This window comes from Catharus ustulatus, chromosome 2 (assembly GCF_009819885.2).
Source record: "Catharus ustulatus isolate bCatUst1 chromosome 2, bCatUst1.pri.v2, whole genome shotgun sequence".
Classification (NCBI taxonomy): Eukaryota; Metazoa; Chordata; class Aves; order Passeriformes; family Turdidae; genus Catharus; species Catharus ustulatus.
In genome coordinates, this window is record NC_046222.1 from 114,757,176 (window position 1) to 114,778,033 (window position 20,858).

At 39.5% G+C, this 20,858-nt stretch overlaps 1 protein-coding gene across 9 annotated transcripts in view; it reads right to left on the minus strand.

Annotated features, from left to right (window-relative positions):
- The window catches only part of DMD (dystrophin), a 1,072,200-nt gene that overhangs the window by 944,659 nt on the left and 106,683 nt on the right, over positions 1–20,858 (minus strand). The window contains exon 1 of one of the 9 annotated variants that reach the window (XM_033051055.2): positions 7,951–8,145. The exons of the other annotated variants lie outside the window; for them this stretch is intronic. Within the exon in view, the coding sequence (XP_032906946.1) occupies positions 7,951–7,969 (19 nt within the window). The 5' untranslated portion in view covers positions 7,970–8,145. Of the gene's footprint in view, positions 1–7,950; positions 8,146–20,858 lie in introns of those variants that run through there. 9 annotated transcript variants of the gene reach the window in all.

Sequence of the window (20,858 nt, forward strand, 5' to 3'; positions counted from 1 at the left end):
GCAATGTTTAAGTCTCAGTATAAGCACAGTAGGTAGAGTCTGGCAGGGACCTCCCAAAGCCCAAGTTCCATCACCATAGGAGGGTCAGCAAGGGCAGATTTTTCAATGCTCAATTTGGTTTTGACCATCTTCAGCTATGGAGATCCCACAGCGCCTCTGTACAATCCATTCTGGTGACCAAAAACCGAGAACAAGTTTTCATTACACCAGACCTGAATTTTCCTCCTTCCAAACCAGATCCTTTGTCTCTTGTCTTGGGTTACAATACAGAGTGTGATAAAAGGTATCTATTCCATCACCATCTGTTGAGGGTGGGGACAGTGATCCTTATCTCAACGGCAGATATTCTGCTAATGGGCCATGCATTGAAACCAGGCAGGGCATTGTTCTTTATCTTTTCACAGCCCATCCTTCCTCCAGCCAGTCATTTTCTGCTCATGGTCATTGAGTCCCACTGTGTGACTGATAAAATTACTGCATCCCATTGGGAGTGCTCCAGCCAGGGGGAAGAGCCCAACTTGTCCTATTGCTGTGCACCTCTGAGAAGCCTCCCTTTTCTCTACAAACCTCTGGCCAGGTAGTTGTAGATGGCAATCCCTCTCATCTTTCTTCTTAAGGGTGAGCAAACCCAGCCCCCTCCATGCCATGACCTCCAGCACCCAAGCCTCAGGCAGCCCTTCTCCGGACTTAGTCCAGCACATCTGTGTCTAAGGGGAAACCCAAAACTAGAGACTTCATTCTTGGTGGGGGAGGTCTCAAAGTTGATTTGAGAGGAGGCATCACATTCTGATGGTGTGCTGTGCATCCAGTTCATAAAACAATTCTGCCACACTACTAAAACTAAATTTTATCCATTTTTCTTCTTAACTCTGTTAATAAATTATTTTTATTAATTTCCAAAAAGCAATGGAAAAATAGCATGTATAGCCAAAAAATATTTTACCATTTTTTAGAGTACTCCTAACTGCTTCTGTAAAATACATCTGATGACTTGACAGCTCTCACTTCAGATCACCAGAACATCCGCTGTGTTGTTAAAGGAAGATAAAACTTAGCATTTATGAAGGATTGGTATTGACAAGTATTTCAATAATTCAAATAATCTCAAGAGGACGTTTACCACAAATGGCATTTCTCTCCCTGTCTCCTTTTGCTATGAGGCAAAAAACGAGAATCAATTGTGTAAATCCATTTTAAAGAGAAAACAAGCTGGAAATCTAGACAACTTCAGTAGTTTGACCCTGAATAGCTTGCTCAGAATTTTCCCAAGATTATATTTCAAGTTACATTGCTCCAGTACAAAATGTTACAAAATTTTGCCATCTGATCTTCATAAATAGTTAAGAATTAAAATGTAAAAGGACTGTATTGTCACTCTACTGCAAACATACCCCACAGCAATCTCAATGACATCTTTGAGAACGCTGTTCCTTGAATCTCCTTTCATCACAGACCTCTGCTGACACTCATAGATCTAAGTGCAATGCAGGACTCTAACAAGGTTTGAATTAAGTATGCAGCAAAGCTCTCTAAGATTGTGGAAATTTCATCAAGATGATAAAATATGACTCCACTAAGTTAGGGAACTCACTTCTCAGAAAAATCAACCCTGTAGGCAAAGGAAAAGCCACAAGGAATAAAGTAACAAGATATGGCTTGAAAGTCTTCAATGCTCTGAGAGCTGAGCAAGCTGACTCAGAAGATTCTCAGAATTACAACTAAGATTTAGTTTCCCCTTTCAGAAGGTGAAGGATAAAGTAAATTATTTTCTTCTCATACTAATACAAAATTAAATTTTGTTCCTGGAGAATATGAGAGAATCATCGAGCTTTGTGGCCAGCAGTAGAAAAGTTGGGAGTACTCAAATGACTCCGAGGAACTTCTGGGAATTTCTTTGTCTGCCACAGCCACTCTCACCCCTCCAGCTGAATTTTGCCAGGCAGCAAAGGCCTGTCCCAAAGCACAGACTGGAGGGATGCAGGCAGCTGTAAATGGCTAGCAATGAAGGAGAATCATCAGACATCACTGCCCAGCCAGTGCAGACTCTCGTTGAGAAAAGGGACAGTGGGAGGACGGGGATGAGAGGAAAAAGCTGGACCAGCCACTGACACGATGACCCAATTTACAGCTGTTCTGAGCAGCTGCCAGAGTCTGCCTCAATCCTGAACTGAAGAAAATGTCAGGGGAGATCACAGTCTGATTTGGGGCACCAGACTATTTTAACCAGGAATTAATCAGATTCGTGTTTTGCAAAAGTTTTGAATTTAGAAGAGCCAGTGAATACACAATATGTTGTGCATCAGCAAATGGTAAAAGCAAAGTATCTGAATTTTCTGAATAATTCAAAAAGACAGGCATTCTAACCATGGATGCAAGTCACCAGAGATCAAGGCCAAGGGGTTGTATTCCACCTCCACTAATTACTGATACTCCTTTCTACAGGCAACACTTCATCAATCAAACACTTCATCAAGCAAACACAGACCATCTCCCTGAAATATGTGAGCACCTTCAGTCTTAGAACACAATTTCATTCTATCAAGGAGCATTTTACTTTGACACACTCATATTGGAAAAAAAAATACAAAAGCATTTTATTTTATCTCTCTTTTTATCTCTTCTCTCTTCACTGATGTACAGATCTTTTCCTGTTCATCTGTTCAGTCCAGAAGCATGTATAAAAAATAGATAAACAAAACTAGCTGATATTATAAATGTAGAGATTAACCCTGAAACCCGCCTCTAAACATAGTATGTGACCTAGAACTACCTTGTCAGAACAAAATCCTGAATGAACAGAGAGGCTTAATGTTTGTGTACTCAAAATCAACAGGTTTTTCCAGACCTGGCAAAAAAATAAGGGGTTTATTTTTTTTTAATTAATAGCATACTTCTAAACTATCTTGGAATACAATCTCTTCTTGAAGTACAAGAATCTTCTACCAGCCATGGCTCTTAGCAGTAAAAAAAATATATAAACATCTCAAACCCATGACATTAATATAGCACAGTTTTGTAAAGTCTACAAGGAATGTTTTAAGGAAGAAGAAAATCTTTACTTAAGGGCATACATGACAAATGTTAGCAAAAGGTAATGATCAAATTAGAAAAAAAAGTGCTTCATAAAAATTCTCATTAAGTAAATAAATCTTAATATCAAATAAATGCTTGGGCTAGCCAGCAGCATATTCCCAACCAAGTTGTCTTGTTACCACCCTAGCAAATGATATACTCATTTTACCTATTATAGTCAAGCTTTCATAGTCCATTCTGTCCTTATCAGTTTACCTGAAGCAGGATTTTGAGAAGCTATTCTTTTTCAGATTGTATGTTGTATTATTCATAATGTTTTCACTCCCACTAGCACTTCATGTCTCCTGATCTACACAGCACAAAACAAGCAGAAAGAATAGACTCTGCCTGAAGTGTTTATATTTTCAATACTGCATAAAACAGAATTTGCACCTTTATTCACTGCACTGGTATAAAACTGGCGTGATGGTAAATTGCCTGAACATAGTTATCTCTGTCAAAAAAAAGTTGGAGAAACTTTAGCTTTGAGGTTTCTTGTCCTTTCTGTGCTTTCTATAACATGGAGAAAGTTGAAGAAAAAAAATCTAACTCCAGTTATTAATTTTGATAATTTTATTGTACATCTTGCTTACTCTCCCCTATACCATAACTTCCTGTGAAGAAGGCACACAACACTCTACTGATTCTGTTAGGCTGGTTAAGCTGTATCTGCAAGAAATAAAAGATTGCAGAAAGAGCCTTTATTTCCCTTCACTAAGACTAAAATCATTATTCATTATCAGCATCACTCTATATTCCCCTAAATACATACACAAAGTACACTTCTTTTTAAAATGGAAGTGGATTTCTTATTTATGTTTCTGTGTGTATAAAAAATTTCAAGAGGAAGCAAATAAAAAAGTACTGAAGTATATCCTTGACCTTCTCCTACTTTTCAATTACAATTTGACCTTTCCATCACAATCTTGAACAAACTAGTTCAGCAGTGATACAATAGCCATTCACCCAAGCTCTGCACTGACTGTGCTTGTCTTTATGACATGACTATCTGAACTGGTGGTTTCTAACATGCCATATAATCTTTTCTTTAAAATGTTCTTCTTGGAATGGACATACTACTCTTTACATGAGGTTTAGACTTCAAAACCACAATATTTTCTCCTGAAATTTTGCTCGCATCTCTCATCACTATATTTAGCTATTAAACCAGAGTAAAATACATCTTGGAATGCTTACAGCAAATTCCCTTTCATTTGGTAGGAATAGTTATTCCTGTGATGGGTATTCAAAGGGATACTCTCCATCTGCCACAAAATAAGTGGTTGTTGAACACATCAAGTACCTTAAAAATTCAGGGCATAGTTGTGAGCAAAGCTGAACAGTGCATTTGAGAATTCTAAAATTATGATAATTTAAGGACTAATAGGTTAGGATTGGTTTAATAAAACTAAAGTAATGTGGAAATTCCTTAATTTTTTGTCCTTTTAAATTGCCTTTCACAGATTTAAGACTTGCTGTGTTCAGTGTTCCACATATGATACATATGGGTGCTTTACAGTATATTTTTACAGAAAACTGTTGGATATTTTACTGGGAATCTAATATTGCCCTTAATTCCAACACTTTCCAGTGTGATCCCGAGGCAACTTCAGGTAGTAAAGACTAGTCCTACAGTCTAAGTCCTAAACTAAGAACCTTCTACATAGACAACAGTGGTCAATGTACTGTACAAGAGTTAGCTCAGACAACACTTGGAGCACGTGCTCGACTTAATGCACAGTGAATTCTTACATGGAAAGGAAATAGCCCAAAAGATGCTGCTACTCTAAAAAAAGTAAATAAAATCCACCACTCAGACTGATAAATGGCATAAGAATACAGCAGCCTGATAAATGAAAGGTAAATAAGAAATAACATTACAAAAGAGACAATCCTACAACATATATTCAAATACTGTTAGCTATTTCATGCAGTTCTGGGTTTCTGTAGACTCTCTTGGCTGACCCTTCCATGCACACAACACACAATCAACTGCAGAAATTCTGGTGATGAATTCTCACTAATTTAAATGTATCTACAAAGTATGTTTCATTTTCCACAGAGTTAAGGAGTTGCATGTGACTATAAGGGTTGATTGGTATTTTGTGTAACTACTTACACAAGTGAGTTTCAATCAGATGGAAACACCTTGAACTTATTCATACAAATATACCAATAAATATATGGAGGCTTTTCTCACCTTCCCAATTCAATTATTCAAGTTAGGAGGCTAATCTACTAATGCACCTGCAGGTCAGGAAACAAGATATCAATGTTGATTTCTTGCTTGGACTTGCTGGCTGAATGAGCTTATTGCTCTCTATTGCCTAGATATTTGAGCCTAGTAAGTCTATCCAGGTAATATCACCAGGCTACATAGCACAGCAATAGTTAAGCAAAGCAAATATTCCCCCAAGTATATTTCCATGTATATATTTTTTTTTACTTATTGAAACCTTAGAACATAATTTGCATTCAAAAATCAATAAGCAATTACTTTCTATTTGAAAAACATAAAGTCTTTATGCATTCATTGTTAGAAAGGAACCCAATCAAAGTCCATCCAACTACACAGAAAAATTATCTTCTTTTTTTTTTAAAATATCCAGTTTCCTTTTTGGATGTTTATAACTGGTTGCATACCCAGAGTTCTAAAAGGAGAACAAACAACTATGTCAACCCAGCTAATGGCAGCTATGGAAATATTCATGGGAAAAATAGTTCCCATGCAGCCAAAAATGAAAAGAACCAATCCATAACTCCTTAAGCCATCCATTTCACTGTTGTTGAATAAATAGTGCCTAGTTTTCTGTTGCTTTTGCTGAGATGCCAGGCAGCTGTATTACCTTTGATCTATTTCTGTTCAAGTTACATAGAGAAGTGTCTGAAGCAATGATAATGTGCACTGTTGATCCAGGAACAGCAGTAGATTATACAGCAAGATATATCTTATTGGCTAAAAATAGAGGTTGTGCAGACAGGATGTCCTGAAGAGTAGCACAGAGCATGGGATGCTCTCACTGGTAAAAGCTGAATGATTTTTATGGAATTTGTAAGCCCCTGATTCAATTTGCTGTTTGCTCATTTGATATATCACTCCTCACAAAATAAGATCTATATGGAAGAACAATAAACATGTTATTTCATGCTGCAAAACAGACAGATTTTGTTTTGACATACAAGTAGTCTCAGGGACAGAAAATATTTGTTCTTTTATGAGCTATTTTTTAAAGCTCTTAAGAGATTACAGTGAAATCTTAGTATAGAAGAAAAGGACACACACTCATCTACCAGATGAGATTGTGTTTGCCTACTCAGATTTCTCTAATGTATCATGATCAATGAACAAGAAGACCAACTTAATTGTCCTAAGTGCATATTTTATGAACTGTGACAAGTTTGTTATAACTCATTTGCTCTAAACTTTTCTTCTGGGATTGTGAAAGTACCAAGAGATAAACTCAGCAATGTCAACAAGCTCGGTGGCATAGTTCAAGCTGTGAAGGTTCAATAAATAGGTCTGTAAACATTGCAAATCAACAAAGCTTTTGATGAAATGTCAAGCAAGACAGAGCTTAGCTATATTCAGCTCAGCTTGAACTCATAAACCATTAACTGGCCTCTGTAGTTTTCACAGAAATGTGTGCTATGGATAAAGCACAAATATTGAAATAGAAATTTAAAATACCCTCTTTTTTTCCTTTAAGAGGCAAGATTAATTAAAGCTATTTAATAACCGGAAATGCTATTTTAATCATCCCAATAAAGACAGATTTATAAAAACAGAAAATACGAAAATGCTACGCATTCTTATAATGGAACAACCATTATTGCATGCCTTCAAGTTAGGAAAGGATGCAAAACATAGAAATAGAAAACAAAATTAATTTTGAAATACCCTGAAGATATTTCAACTTTGAACCATGGCAAAAATCTGTTTTTTCCTGCATGAGACATAAAAAAATATTGTTTGCTTCATAGAAGCTATGTGTTTTGCCCTTCCATTTTAGGAAGAAAAAACAGAATAAACAGAATAAAAACAGAATAAACAGAATAAAATTTGTTAGAATGCATCAAGGTACCTACTTATAACAGAAAATAGGATTATTTTTTTCCCCTCAAGTGGAGCCTTGTATTACATATATACAGCCAAATATTCTCTCAAGATCTATTTCCAAAAGTCTTGAAAGTTATGAAGTTACTTTAGCTCCTTTTCAGTAGCAATCCTCTGTAGACGTCCATGCAATTATCCTAGACTGAATGCAAGGTTGTTTCTGCCCGATGGCCCAGTTTCCAAGCTATTTCTATATCATCAGTTGAGTAATTCATTTGACCATGTCTAAATTTATTTGCAGTAAACCTTTCGTCTACCGTCTTTATAATGAAAAGTTCATTTAGCAAAACCATTAAATCCTCTTTGATCAGCTAACATCTATTACCCACAACTGTGCCAACCCTCTGGTGCTGTCACTGAACACATTGCACTCTTCCCTCCCATCGGCGGGGGAAAAAAAGAAAAAAAATCTGTTTAACCTAATCAGAGACTTAGTACATACAAAAGTTTGTTTGTTTCCCTTTCTTTACTAACACCCTGTTGATACTCTCCACCCAGGTTTGGACGATTTAAAAACCAAAGTTATGCAAGGCACGGGTGTCTGGCAGAAGGGAGCGGATGCTGACGGGGCCGGGGTCAGTCGCCTCCCACTCGCCCTTGGCTTGGGAGCCCGGCAGGGGAACTTGCCCGAGCCCCGGAGCGCAGCAGGCAGCGCCCAGCAGCCCCGGGATCCCCGAGGCAGCCGACTGACCTAAATGCCGTCTTTAGGGCTGTGTTCCTGCTGCTCTTCGCTCTCTGAATACTCCTTGTATCCATTTACTCACCCGAGGCATCCCCAAGCATTGCCGGCACTGCGGTGTCTCGCTACCTTCGTGGGGAAGCGGTCAGTGGATTTCCCCGTGGGTACTTCTCTCTAACACATTCTCCAAAGTAGGAGAAACCTGGAGGGAGACTCATTGCCAGGTGCAGGTAAGGCACGCCCGCAATCACCCTCCAGTTTCACAGGCACAAAAAGAGCACCCCCTTGTCAGAAGCCGACGGGAGAATCAGAGCCGATTTTGTTTTCTCAAACAGCAGCGAGGTGCTCTCCCAAGGTACACAGGCAGCGTGTGCTGCGCTCCCTCCCTCCTCGCTGAAATGGTTTCTCCCTCCACAGGCTCAATCTACCTGATTATGTTCTCTCCTAATCAGTAATCTTAGTTTCCCCAGCAGTAGCGGCCCTCCTCGTTCACCCAGGATTTCTGGAGGGCAAGCTGCAGAAGCAGAGCAGCAGCACTCCGGGGACACAGGGCTAGGTAGCAACATTTTGGAAGCGCTTGTGTTTCTGTCTGCTTTTTGTTTGAACGCTGGAGTACAGCCTTCGCCTGTCTGAGAGAGAGATTATGCCTCCTGCTTTTACAATCCTATTCAATTAAGCTTAAAGTCCCTAAGAAAAAAAGGCTACCTACTTCATAAAGCAGGAACTGCTTTTCAATGCAGATTTTTTTTTGGGTATCCTTTCCCTAAAACTAGCTTGTATCTCTTCCAAATGTAACAGTATATATGCATCTTCCTTATCTCTAGTCAACAAATAAAGTAGAAAAGGTACTACTTCCTTCCCCTCCTGTTTCTTCTTTTGTAAACTAAAAGACAGGAAGGATAAGTACAACATGTTACAGCAACCAACTTCAACATAATCTGTCTTTCAACAAGCATGCTTGCTGTAAGCCTGAAAGGGTACTTTGGGTTTTGTTTGTTTTAATTTTTTTGTTGATTTCCAAGGGGTTTTTTAATAAGTAGGGAGGATGGTACAGACAAAAAGAATCTTCCTCTTTTTGTCCTGATTATTCCAGTTAACCTGATTATTACATTATTAACTGTTATTCTCCTGTAAATCTCTTGTAATCCCAATTTAGAGACTATATCAGAATTAATTTAAAATTTCCTTTAGTAGTTAACAGGATAGTCTAAAAACATCTGTGGAGAGAAACCAATGGCCAAAGCATGGATCAAGGGACAATTTACCCCAGAATTTTAAGCGGGCTGTAGAGCACAGTTAGGCTGTGGTCTGTCAGACACAGCCACATAAAAGCATGACAGCAAAGAGGCAGGAGATGTGGAGACAGGAAATGGGTAGGATCACTCCATTCCAGGACAGTGTGGCACATATTTAAACACTGTGAATATCCCTAAAGTCTGGTGATTTAATAGCTAAGCAAAAGTGTCTTTTGTTGGCAGTGTAAGTAGAGTTATGATACACTTTGAAATCTGTATTAAAAAAAAATAAATTAATTAGTGTTCCTTTGACATCCAATTTAAAACAAATTATCACAAGCTATACTCCTAACAAAAGCTAAAGATTTGTATTTGTCATCCAAAGAAACAGCAGCTCTTCCTTCACTGTAATCCATTCAACTGAAACTTAAGGTCATTTCATGTCCTGTTCAGGGCTGTACACTGATCAAGACTTACCATCTATGACAACACACTAGAAGGGTACTTGAAAGCAATTTTCAGTTAAACTTGTTAGATTAAACCTGTAGAAGTACTGAGTTGGTTATGGGAGGGCAACAGCTAAAACTTTATTTAATTGAATGCACAAGATAATAGAGCATTGAGATGTGTTCTCCTTGCCATTTACAGCATGAGGAATGCCTCGATGCCTACAGCAGAGCTGAGCACACCTCACACCGGAATATGGAGTTGCCACACTTCTGGAAGGCTCAGAAATGCTATTTCAAGCCTCCTTTATGAGCAAAATAGGTCACATGTTTTCTTTCTCCTGTTATTCAAACAAAATTCAGCAGAAACTGAGCATGACTGAACATGTATATGATAGCAAGCACTAGCATAACACAGTAAAGTTTATAAGGAATTAGAAATAGGAGTGTTATAATCTTTCCACAATATAGCTATTTTTTTCATTCTGTGTTGCAATTATGTCTTGGAGAAACAAGTAGTCTAGAAAGACAAGACCACAATGTCTATTCCTAAGACTTTAAAACTTTGACAAATGTGGCATAACCATGAAAAGCAATTGAGAAATAAAAGACAGTAAAAAATCAGCAAACACATTCAGCTACATAAATTAATAAGTAACAACAAAATAATGGTTAGAGAGCATAGAGGAGTTTAACATGAGCCAGAGAACATTGCTTGATTTTTAAATTGTATTCCATCACTCTGCAGTAGGACAGGCCTCATGTAGCAAAGACTTTGCCAAAATACTAATTCAATAGAAACAGTTATTTTTCACCTTTTCTGTTTGTTTGGCATTTACCAAAATTATTTCTGTTCTTTTTTTCCCTGAGCTCCACAGGAGGGGTGTTATTGAGTGATGTGAGCAAAAATACCCCTAAATGTCGAAGTACCACTGCTTAGGTACCCTTTAACCTAGACAAAATTATTGCTATTCAAAATTTAAATGCTTTCTGTGAAAGGAGGCAATTTATTTTTAAAGATTGCTTACAGATTGTAACTCTACCTGGACTAATGGCAAGAAACACCACAACTTTCTTTTTAATCACATCTAAAAGGAGTATAAAACTACTCTGTCACACACAACCCTTCATGTCACGTGTGAAATGTTCCTCATCTGCTGAGACAAGTTTAAAATCATTCCCCACAGCTTAGCTTCAGCCTCTTCCCCAATACAAGACTCCTAAAATCACAGAATGTTCTGAGTTGCAAGGGACCCACAAGGTTCATTGAGTCCAACTCTTGGCCCTACACAGGACACCCCAAGAATCACACCCTGTGCCTGAGAGCATTGTCCAGGTGTTTCCTGAACTCTGTCAGGCTGGTGCTGTGAGCCCTGTCCTGGGGAGCTGTTCCAGCACCCAGCAACCCTCTGGGGGAAGAAACTTTTCCTGATATCCAACCTAAACCTGCCCTGACACAGCTTCAAGCCATTCCCTCTGTCCTGTCACTGTCACACAGAGCAGAGATCAGTGCCTGTCCTTTGTCTGTCCCTCACAAGGAAGTTGTGACTGCACTGAGGTCTGCCCTCAGTCTCCTCCAGGCTGAACAAACCCAGTGCCCTCAGCCCCTCCTCACACGGCTTCACCATCCCATTGTCCTCCAGAGCCTTCACCACCCTCATTGCCCTCCTTTGGATGTTCTTTAACAGCTTCATGTCTTTTCTATACCATGGCCCCCCGAGCTGCCCCAGCCCTGGAGTGAGGCTGCCCGAGCCCAGAGCAGAGCAGGACAATCCCTCCCTTGCCCTTCTGGCCATGCTGGGCCTGGTGCCCCAGGACACGCTTGGCCCTCCTGGCTGCCAGGGCACTGCTGGCTCAGATTCCCCTTTCCATCCCCAGCACCCCCAGGACCCTTTCCCTGGTGCTGCTTTCAGCCTTTCATGCCCAGTCTGTCCGTACCTCCAGGGCTGCCCACGCCAGGGGCAGAATGCAGCACTTTCCCTTGTTGGATTTCACATGGTTGGTGACTGCCCAGGCCTCTCATTTGTCGAGGTCTCTGCAGGGCCTGCCTGCCTTCAGGGAGCCAGCAGCTCCTCCCAGCTTTGTGTCACCTGCAAACCTGCTCAGTATCCCTTCCAGTCCTGTGTTCCAGTTCTTTATGAAGATGTTGAAAAGCACAGTGCTGAGGATGGAGCCCTGCAGAACCCCTCTAGTGTCAGGTCACTATGGAGAGTCGTATCTTAGACACCAACTCTCATTCTCCAACACCCACCTACCTGGGGGCTGCAAGAACATTTCATAGCTCTCAAGGACCATCCCTCCCAAATGCCTTCACCAGCTTCTCACCTTGCCCTCCACACTCTCCCGTTGCTGAAGCTTCTATATCCACCACTACCAAAAGGGGTTGACATAGGGAAGGAGAGTGTTATATGGAGCAGCTGTGCTAATACATCCACTTAGGAACCAGAAGCTGGGAATTCAGCCAATGAAAAGTAAATGACATGTGGGTGGTTTGGTATCAGAGAAGAGACCTTGTTTATCTTTGTCTGCCTAAATAATTTGGAACACAAGAGAGATACTTCCATGTGTTTGAAAGACCAAAAAAACCCTGAGTTTATACACAGAGTATAAGTAGTCCTTACAAACTGCTTTTTGAGAAGGAGCCTTCTATGAGGAAACCTGCTATGCCCTTCTGCAGCTGAGAGCTGTTACTACTGAATGAGCTTTATGCAGAGAGATACATGTTTTCCTCACTGTAATGATATTTGATAATCTGGGATTAGAAAAAGAATAGCTAGAGGGAAAAAGTAACCAAAAATAAAATTAAAAAAAACAACCTCAAACAAAACCAAAAAGGCTTTCAGAAAGAATAATTTGATGAAACAGGCAAAATCCTGATTTTACTGAGGTCAAAGGCAAAACTTCACTAGAAATTGATTCTCCTTCAAGATCTAAAGTCAACATCAGCTCTATTTAGTGTCACATTATGGAGGGACACAGTTTTTCAGAACGTTCATGACAGACATGTCTGTACAGAACATTCAGACCACGTCCCTTTTCTTTTTTCCTATAAATGTGGACACATAAACCTATTCTGTATTATCCTATATTTTCTCACACTTTTGTATACTTTAAAAATATATATATAGAGAGAGTGTGTCTATGCATGTAGGTATACAGAATTTTAATGAATTCTTATATTTCAAGGTTGGGAGTGGGTGTATATATTTTTGACCCATAAATTTTTCATCAACCTGCTCCCCCATTTTTATAGTTCTATCTCACCATTTTTCTTGCCAGTGTTATCAAGTGATAACAGCCTTTCAAGCAATCACACAGCTTTTAAAAGTGTTTTCTTAAAAGTTATGAGTTATAATGATATTTTGATTTTTTTTCCCAAAAAGGAAGGTATGAGAGGAGAAAAAGAAGATCATTACAGCTGTATCATACTTGCAGGCCTGAAAACATCTCAAATGAGGCAAAATATATTTCCTTACATCAAGTCGCTGTAATTTTTCCATTTTCAACTCCTTTATACATTCACAGCTTGGGCTACCTGATGATATTCTATGTAAGACTAACCCAAATGTGTCTATTCAGTCTAATGTCTTGAGGTAGTAAAGGACTGCCTCATTAGGTAAGGAAATCAAAGGTGTAAGTTTTGCCACACAGTTTTAATAAAGCATAAGAAAATAACCTATCTGCTGGAAAGGTTGTTATCCATCCCAAGTTGGATGATGACAGGTGTTATGTGTCAGTGAGCCATTACTCTGCTGCCCACTGTAATCTATCTGAAAAGTAATGTATACATACATGAGAAATAAATCTGTGGAATCAGAGATGTTTCCTTGAGTAATATACCTAAAATTTAAGGTGCGATAATGTGTTCTATGCTAATTCCTTCCAAAATTACTTCATTATAATTACATGCATTCTGACTCAGTTTCTCAGAATTATTCAAGGACTGCTTTTGCTGTAGCAGTATGATGACTGCTTGCTTGAATGATGTTAAAAAGGAATTTCTGCCCTGGAAGACTATACATACAGAATTTAAACTGCACACATAGGCACTGAAGATATTACCTGATATAGCATAACGTACTGAAGCTTGTCCAATTTTCAGCCAGCATTGTGACAAAGTAAAAGAAACATTATTAAATCCTTATCTTCATGCAAACCCTCTCTCAAAGACCAAACAGACTTCCCAGGGTACTGAACTACCAGAGAAGTCAACCTTATCTACAGAAAACTGTCAGAAAATCTTGAGATTCAAATGCTGTTTGCTGGATGTAATGATTTCTGATAATTTTATAAACTGCAGTTTTGCTGAGATTTGTAATCACAATTTGCTGGAAAATGAGTGGAGTTTGGATAACGTCATAATTAGGCAAGCTATACAGCAAGAATTACAAAAAGCATTCCAGCCCCTGCTTTCTCTTGTGAGGCTTTTCTGTTGCCACATCTGGCAGAGATCCCTAGACTTCTGCAGGGCAGTCCCTATTGTCTCTGCTCTCTTCTCCTTCACCTCATTTCCTTCCTTAGCTTTTGATCCAGTTACATTTATTTTTCCCTTTCAGCACTGTAGGGAAGCACAACACCTTGGCCCGTGTATGCCTCGAGGAACCTGCGCCGCTGCGTCCTTCACGCGCTGCCCCTCCAGTGTCTGGTGGCAGCAATCAGGAACAGGGTTTTGAGGGCTCCCAGACTATGTCAGGATTTGATTTCAACTGAATGTTTTTGGCATGGTAGTGTTAAGCCAGACCCCTCACCAAGATAGGCTTGTGCTGCAAAAATCCTTGGGAAGCCTTGATGACTGGGCCTCCTGTTCCACAGCTCCCCAGATTTCTCAGGGAAGAGAAGCAAGCTGTAAATCCAATACAATTGAATCAAGAAAAGCACATTATTTTTCTCCAAAAATTCAGTATATAACTTTTTTTCTGTATATCTTTGAAAATACAGAGCCTCAATTTCCTTCCTGATTTTTGGTCTTGATTTCTTCTCCTACTCTTGCATCACCTTACTGAAAGTCCTGTTTATTTTATACTCCCATTGTATGGTGTGCTTGTAACTTGATAACAATGATCACGTCTACACGAAAATTAGAGCTAACACTTATATTCATTTTTTAGTAAGGCTTATTTGGTCAAACTCACTAAAGAAGGAAAAAGATACTACTGTAATCAAAAATAACATTTGCATCCATATGTGTTTGCTTCAGTATATATTTTGGTTTTCTTTGACTAGTGCCATAACTGGTCCCACAACTGTGCCAAGAGTGTAAAAAAAGAAAAATGAAACCATAACCAAAATATAAAAAAACAAAACGAAAAGAAAACCAAAAATATCCCCAAAAGCAAAATTACAAATGCACAAAATTAGTGAGTAGGACATCTCCAGCAGCACATTACTGACCTATTCTGGAGCACTCACTTGGTACTAAATCACAGTTTGTATTGACCATTTTTTTCCATGTTGTGTCTCTCTGGTATGAAGCCCCAGATTACTCCTCTTGTGAAACCTTATATGATTAAATTTGCAGCAATAGTTCTAGTCTGCAGTGGACCAAAACCTTCTTAACATACATCTTGCTGATAAAGCCTATTTCAGTCAAACTGACCATTAAGATCAGTTGAATTGAATTGCTCTCTTGGACTTGCTGATAATTGCTTGACGGAACAATAAATATGGGGTTTCCAAACAGAATGAGTTATGGTGCTCAATATTGTCCCTACTTACTGCTCCCCTCCCTTACTCCCAACCTTCAAAATATCACAGGAATTACACAATAATTTGCTCAAGAATGCTTGTCAGAGATCTGTTGTTTTGATCACAATTAATTAAACATTCCTGAGTCTGCATGCAGAAAGAAAGTAGCAAATGTTCAGAATGATAACACAAACTGACATAACATCTAAGACACGGCCTGAAAAATACACAAAACATTCATTACTTCAGTTGCAATTACATAAAAAATAATGCAGACACTGAACCTGAATCCACACTCAGAAGAGTTCATGAAAGAACACTACCAGAACATCATCTGAACTATGAAGGATTTTTTTTCATCTTGCTTTTATTTTCGTTTGTGATTTGGGTTTGTTTGTTTTTTGTTTGGTTTTTTTTTCCCTATCCAAAGGATGGGAGCAGTTATTTTTATACTGCAGAGGCTGCAACTTCAATACTGTGCTCAGTTTTGGGCCTCTAACTACAAGAAAGACATTAAAGCACTGGAGCCTGTCTAGAGAATGGCAATGGGGTTGTGCACACGTCTGATGAGGAGTAGCTGAGGTTGCTTAGCCTGGAGGAAAGGAGGCTCAGGGGGTAGTAGTGAGGTTGGGATTGGTCTTTTCTCTCAGGCAACAAGTGACAAGACAAGAGGAAACAGCCTCAACCTGTGCCAGGGAGGATTTAGATTGGATGTTAGGAAAAGTTTCTTCACAGAAAGGTTTGTAAAGCATTGGATTTGACTGTCCAGGGTAGTGGTAGAGTCACCAATTCATGGAAGCGTACAGAAAATGTGTGGATATGACACTTATGGACATTGTTTGATGGTAAAAGTGGTGGTGGTCCTAGTTTAAGGTTTGGACTTCGTAATCTTGAAGATCTTTTCCAGCCTTAACCATTCTATGATTCTAGGAATTATTACTTCCAATTGGTTGAATACTAGTTATCATTAAAAATAAATTAAATCTCTGGACTTATGCACATAGTAATGAAGTCTATAATTTTCACAATCATTGAGACTTTGATCCTATGCTGTGACCCCTCTGGCTTAGCTGGATCTCCTCAATAGCAAAAGACAAAGTTGAAAATGTGTCTTATTTTGGCCATTTTTGATTGCTTACTTTTCTATCCAGGCTAAGACAGCATTAACAGGAAATTACTGTCTGAAAAGATCCAGGTTGAAATAAATTGGTAATAATGGGCAGCCATCAATACAGCAAAAGAAAATATATAATGATAGCAAGAGGAAGATGGACTTGTTCAGAATAACAACTATACATTTTTAAGTGTGAATAATTCCAAAGAAATATTTCTGTTTCTGATGTTCTCTCCAGATCTTTAAGTCATGACCCGACCAATTCCTGAAAGGAAAGCTGTAAGTCAAAACTGCGTGCACTACCAGAGCTACAGGAAATGTTAGAGAAAGGTCAGTCTAATCTTAATAAACCCTTTGAACCCTGAGGAATCAGCTCCATTGCAATTTTCACTTGACCTTGGTTCTTATCTTTACTCCTCATATTCAATGAATTAACAGAATAGTTGTTATATAATTTCTAAATAGCCTGAGATTGGTAGAGGTCCATTTAATCTTCAAGTTGAATTTTACTCTAATTAACAAAGTCTCACTTTTTGGACACAAGTCTAGACTGAGAAGTAGCAATTTTGGAGTTGATCAACTGGAGTAAGCACATTTGAAAGTAGATAGATAGCCAAACCTCATAAGCCTAAAACTTTGTTACGAGACAATCTTTTTTAATGGAGTTTTTCTGATAATATTGTAATTGTCAAAAGTATCTATTCTTGGATGTATCTTTATTAATCCTCTATGAAATGTGGTAATGTCTCACCAAATGTGACTGCTGATAAAACTTCTGCACATGCAGTACAATTAAGATACAGCAAAATAAACAACTAACAGAAGGAGCTTCAGTTTCATAGCCATTTTGAGCCTAAACTAGAATATATGTGCACATAATTGTACTCTTGGGATTTAAGACATGCCTAGAGCTGGCTTTTCATTTGGTGGAGGTTTTTTGAAGAACTTCTCTCTCCAGCCTTGCTGGCAGTTTTGCAAGCCCTTAAGCAAGTAGAAAACAAAAAGAGGTAGATATATGACAACTTGATAAATTGGTAATCATGCACAAATATTTCAGAACTTTTTTTTTAGTTTTTTCATTGATCGACAATAACAAGAATGTCTAAAAGTAAAGAGGGCAATCTTGCATTTTATTCTTTAAAAGCAAGATGAGATTGTAGCTGTGAATGGACACATAAATCTTCACTAGTAAGTAGGTCAAAAGGTGTGAAGAAAGTTTCCAATCACAACTGCTGCAATGCTGACAGACTGCTCCAACCAGCTCCTTGGCTTGAACTTTCTGCTTGAAAACTGCACTGAGAATTAATAAAATAGAGCTCTTTCTCTTCTCTTCCTTTTGTTCTCTGCTGTTCATTCCACTCTTGAGCAGCTCTTTTTTCCCCTGCTAAGAAGGGAGGGATGGCATTTGGCTGCCCATGGTTGCCCACTCAGCAGGCAGATGCTGGACAGAGAGGGAGTGACCTGGGAGCAGAGGGTGAGTCCGTGGCCAGCTGAACCAGACCATATTTCTCTATTTCATGCCTGTGCTGTGCTGACACAGGCAGTGTAGATATTGGTGACTTCAGGGGAATAGGGGAATGTTTTGATTCAGTGAAGGCAGGAATTGATCATTACTGCACTTGTGTACTCACACACTTGTCTTCTTACCTAAATTATAACAGCATCAGAGCACCCGGGCAAACTAATGAATTGCATAATTGCACAGCTTCCTCTCATTAAAGAAATAGGATTTTTTTTTGTTCCCTCTTACCCATTTCAGTACGTCCCTTGCCTTTCAAGTTGTTCATGAACTGCAGGTTATCACTCTCCATAAAACAAAGGCTCAGCTCTGTACTTGTACTCTGTACACAGCGCTTGTGCTACACTTATATCGAATGGAAAATGGAGGGGAGAATGTCATTTTAACTAGAAAAAAGCTTCCTCAAAGATCTCCAAGAATACCAAATGATGCCCTTTTAAGTAGATCAATGCTTAGTGTACTGTAGCTGTCAAAAATCCCACCCATTTCAAGACAGCTCTTACTGAAATAAATACACTAGGCATTAAAGAATATTAGCATCTAAGAGCTTCTCTTTTCCCAAGAGCTATCAAGTATTGACCAGGGAAGAAAATGACAAAAAAACAAGAAAGAAAAAAAAAAGTAGGCACTTACAGCTCACTTGCTTCATCAAACAAAAGCATATATTACACAGGTTTTTAAAATACTTTTGACAGACTCTGAGCATTAACTGACTTTCAACAACTTGCCTTAAAGAACAAGACAGCAGGAAAACCTCCTCTTCCTCTCTGTATAACCTGAGTGCTTAGTGCTGAAGAGAACAGTTGGGTAGCATTTACATTTTCCTTGGAATTAAACAATTCTCTTCCTAATTGATTTTTGCAAAACAACTACACATAGAAATATCAAAATCAAAAGGTTTGATTAGTTCAAACATATTTTGCTTTCTCCTTGTGGGTAGAGACAGGATCCTTGGAAGCTATCCTGTCTTTCAAGCCTCATTGAAACAGTTGCATTTTGACAAATTTTGGTGTTGGTTTTTGTTCTTTTTTTTTTTTTTTTTTTCCCCACTAAGCACTTTCCTTGGGCTAATGTTGCCATAGCATCTTTCTCTTTTTTTTTTTTTTAATTAGCAAATCTCAGCATCAATATTTTTTAAACAAAACTGACATTGTTGTCACTGTCTAGCGATAGAGGATGGTGGCAACAGGGTTGAGTATTTATGGATAAGAATCAGGAGAAGGCCACCAAGGCAGATATCCTGGTGTGAGTCTGTTATAGACCACCCACATGGGATGAATATAGATGAACTATACTATAAGCAGCTAAGGGAAGTCTCAGAATCTATAACCTTTGTTCTCATGAAGGACTTAAATTTCGTATCCATCTGATGAAAAGACAGAAATAGAGCAGAGAGGAAGCAGACTAGGAGCTTCCTGAGCTGTGTGGAAGAGAATTTCCTGATACAGCCAGTGAGGGAGTCAGCTAGGGAAGATGCTCTGCTGGACATGCTGTTTGGGAACAGAGAGGGACTGCTGGGTGATGTGGTGGTTGTTTTGGAAACAGCAAACAGGAAATTAAAGGGTCAGCAGAACTGATACCTTAGAGAGAGCAGACTTTGGCTGTTTGGGAGCCTGGTTGACAGGGTGCTTTGGGAGGAGTTCTGGATGGTAAGGAAGTCCTGGAAGAATGGAGTCACCTCCAGCTGCTGGACAGACACAGTGGTCTTCCTGGTGTCTTCTTTTCTAGCTGAAAACCTTCCATTTCCTCAGCTGCTCCTCATGTGACTTACTCTCTAGACCTTTCACCAGCTTCGTTGTCATTCTCTGGACATGATCCAGCAACTCAATGTCTTTCGTGAAATCAGAGCCCCACAATAAAAATATCTCTGTATTATCAGCTCTGTGTTCAGTACAAATCCAAACCACAGCCCCACAAAAGCCACTGTGAAGAAAATTGGCTTGACCCCAGCCAAAGCCAGAACAGGGTGTTTTCCAGCCTAAATGATTTTGTGATTTGCATCACTGTTAAAAACCTGTGAAGCATTTTTGGATTGCTTAATTTGTATCTTTCTAAACACTCTTAATATTTCATACTTAATTATATTTGCTTGATATCCACTTGATTGGAGTCATATTAAGAGTGACTTACTGATCACTGGTATGACAAATATTCTAAGACTACACTTACTGATAAGCACTGTGAGAGTGATAAAAATAAAGATGGACAAGTTACTGTGCAACAGATTTACCTGCTTGAGACAGAGACTAATGCAAAATCTTCAGAACTCTTCACATCCCACCCACTGAGAGGAGAAAGAGAACATTAGAGAGCATTAACTGTGCTGCCATTCAGTGGGATCTTCAGAGGCTGCAGAGGTTCAATAAGAGTAGGGTCCTATACCTGGGGAATAACCCCAACTACCTTCACAAGTTGGAAATCACCTTCTGGAGAGCAGCTCTGCAGAGAAGGACTGGGGAGTCTTGGGGGGTGGCAAATTGACCATGAGCTGCCAGTGTGCCCCTGCAGCCAGGAGAGCCAATGGGATCACGGGGTGCACCCTAAGAGCGTGGGCAGCAGGGCAGGGAGGGGATCCTCTCCCTCTGCTCAGCCTGAGAGGCCACACCTGGAGTGCTGTGTCCAGGTCTGGGCTCCTCAGTCCAGGACAGACATGGAGCTATTTGGGATGGTCCAGCAGAGGCCACAACGATCAGGAGGGGTCTGGAGCATCTCTCCTGTGAGGAGAGACTGCGGGAGATGGGCATGTTCAGTCTGGGGAGGAGACTGAGAGGGGATCTCATCAACGTGTATAAATATCACAAAGGTGGTGCCAAGAGGATGTGTCAGACCCTTTATAGTGGCCCAGTGACAGAATGAGGAGCAATGGCCAAAAAATAAAACACAAGGAGTTCTACCTCAGTGTGAGGAAGAAGTTTATGTCAAAGCTGGCAGAGCACTGGAACAGGCTGTCCAGGGAGGTCATGGAGTGTCCCTCTCAGGAGACATTCAAAACCC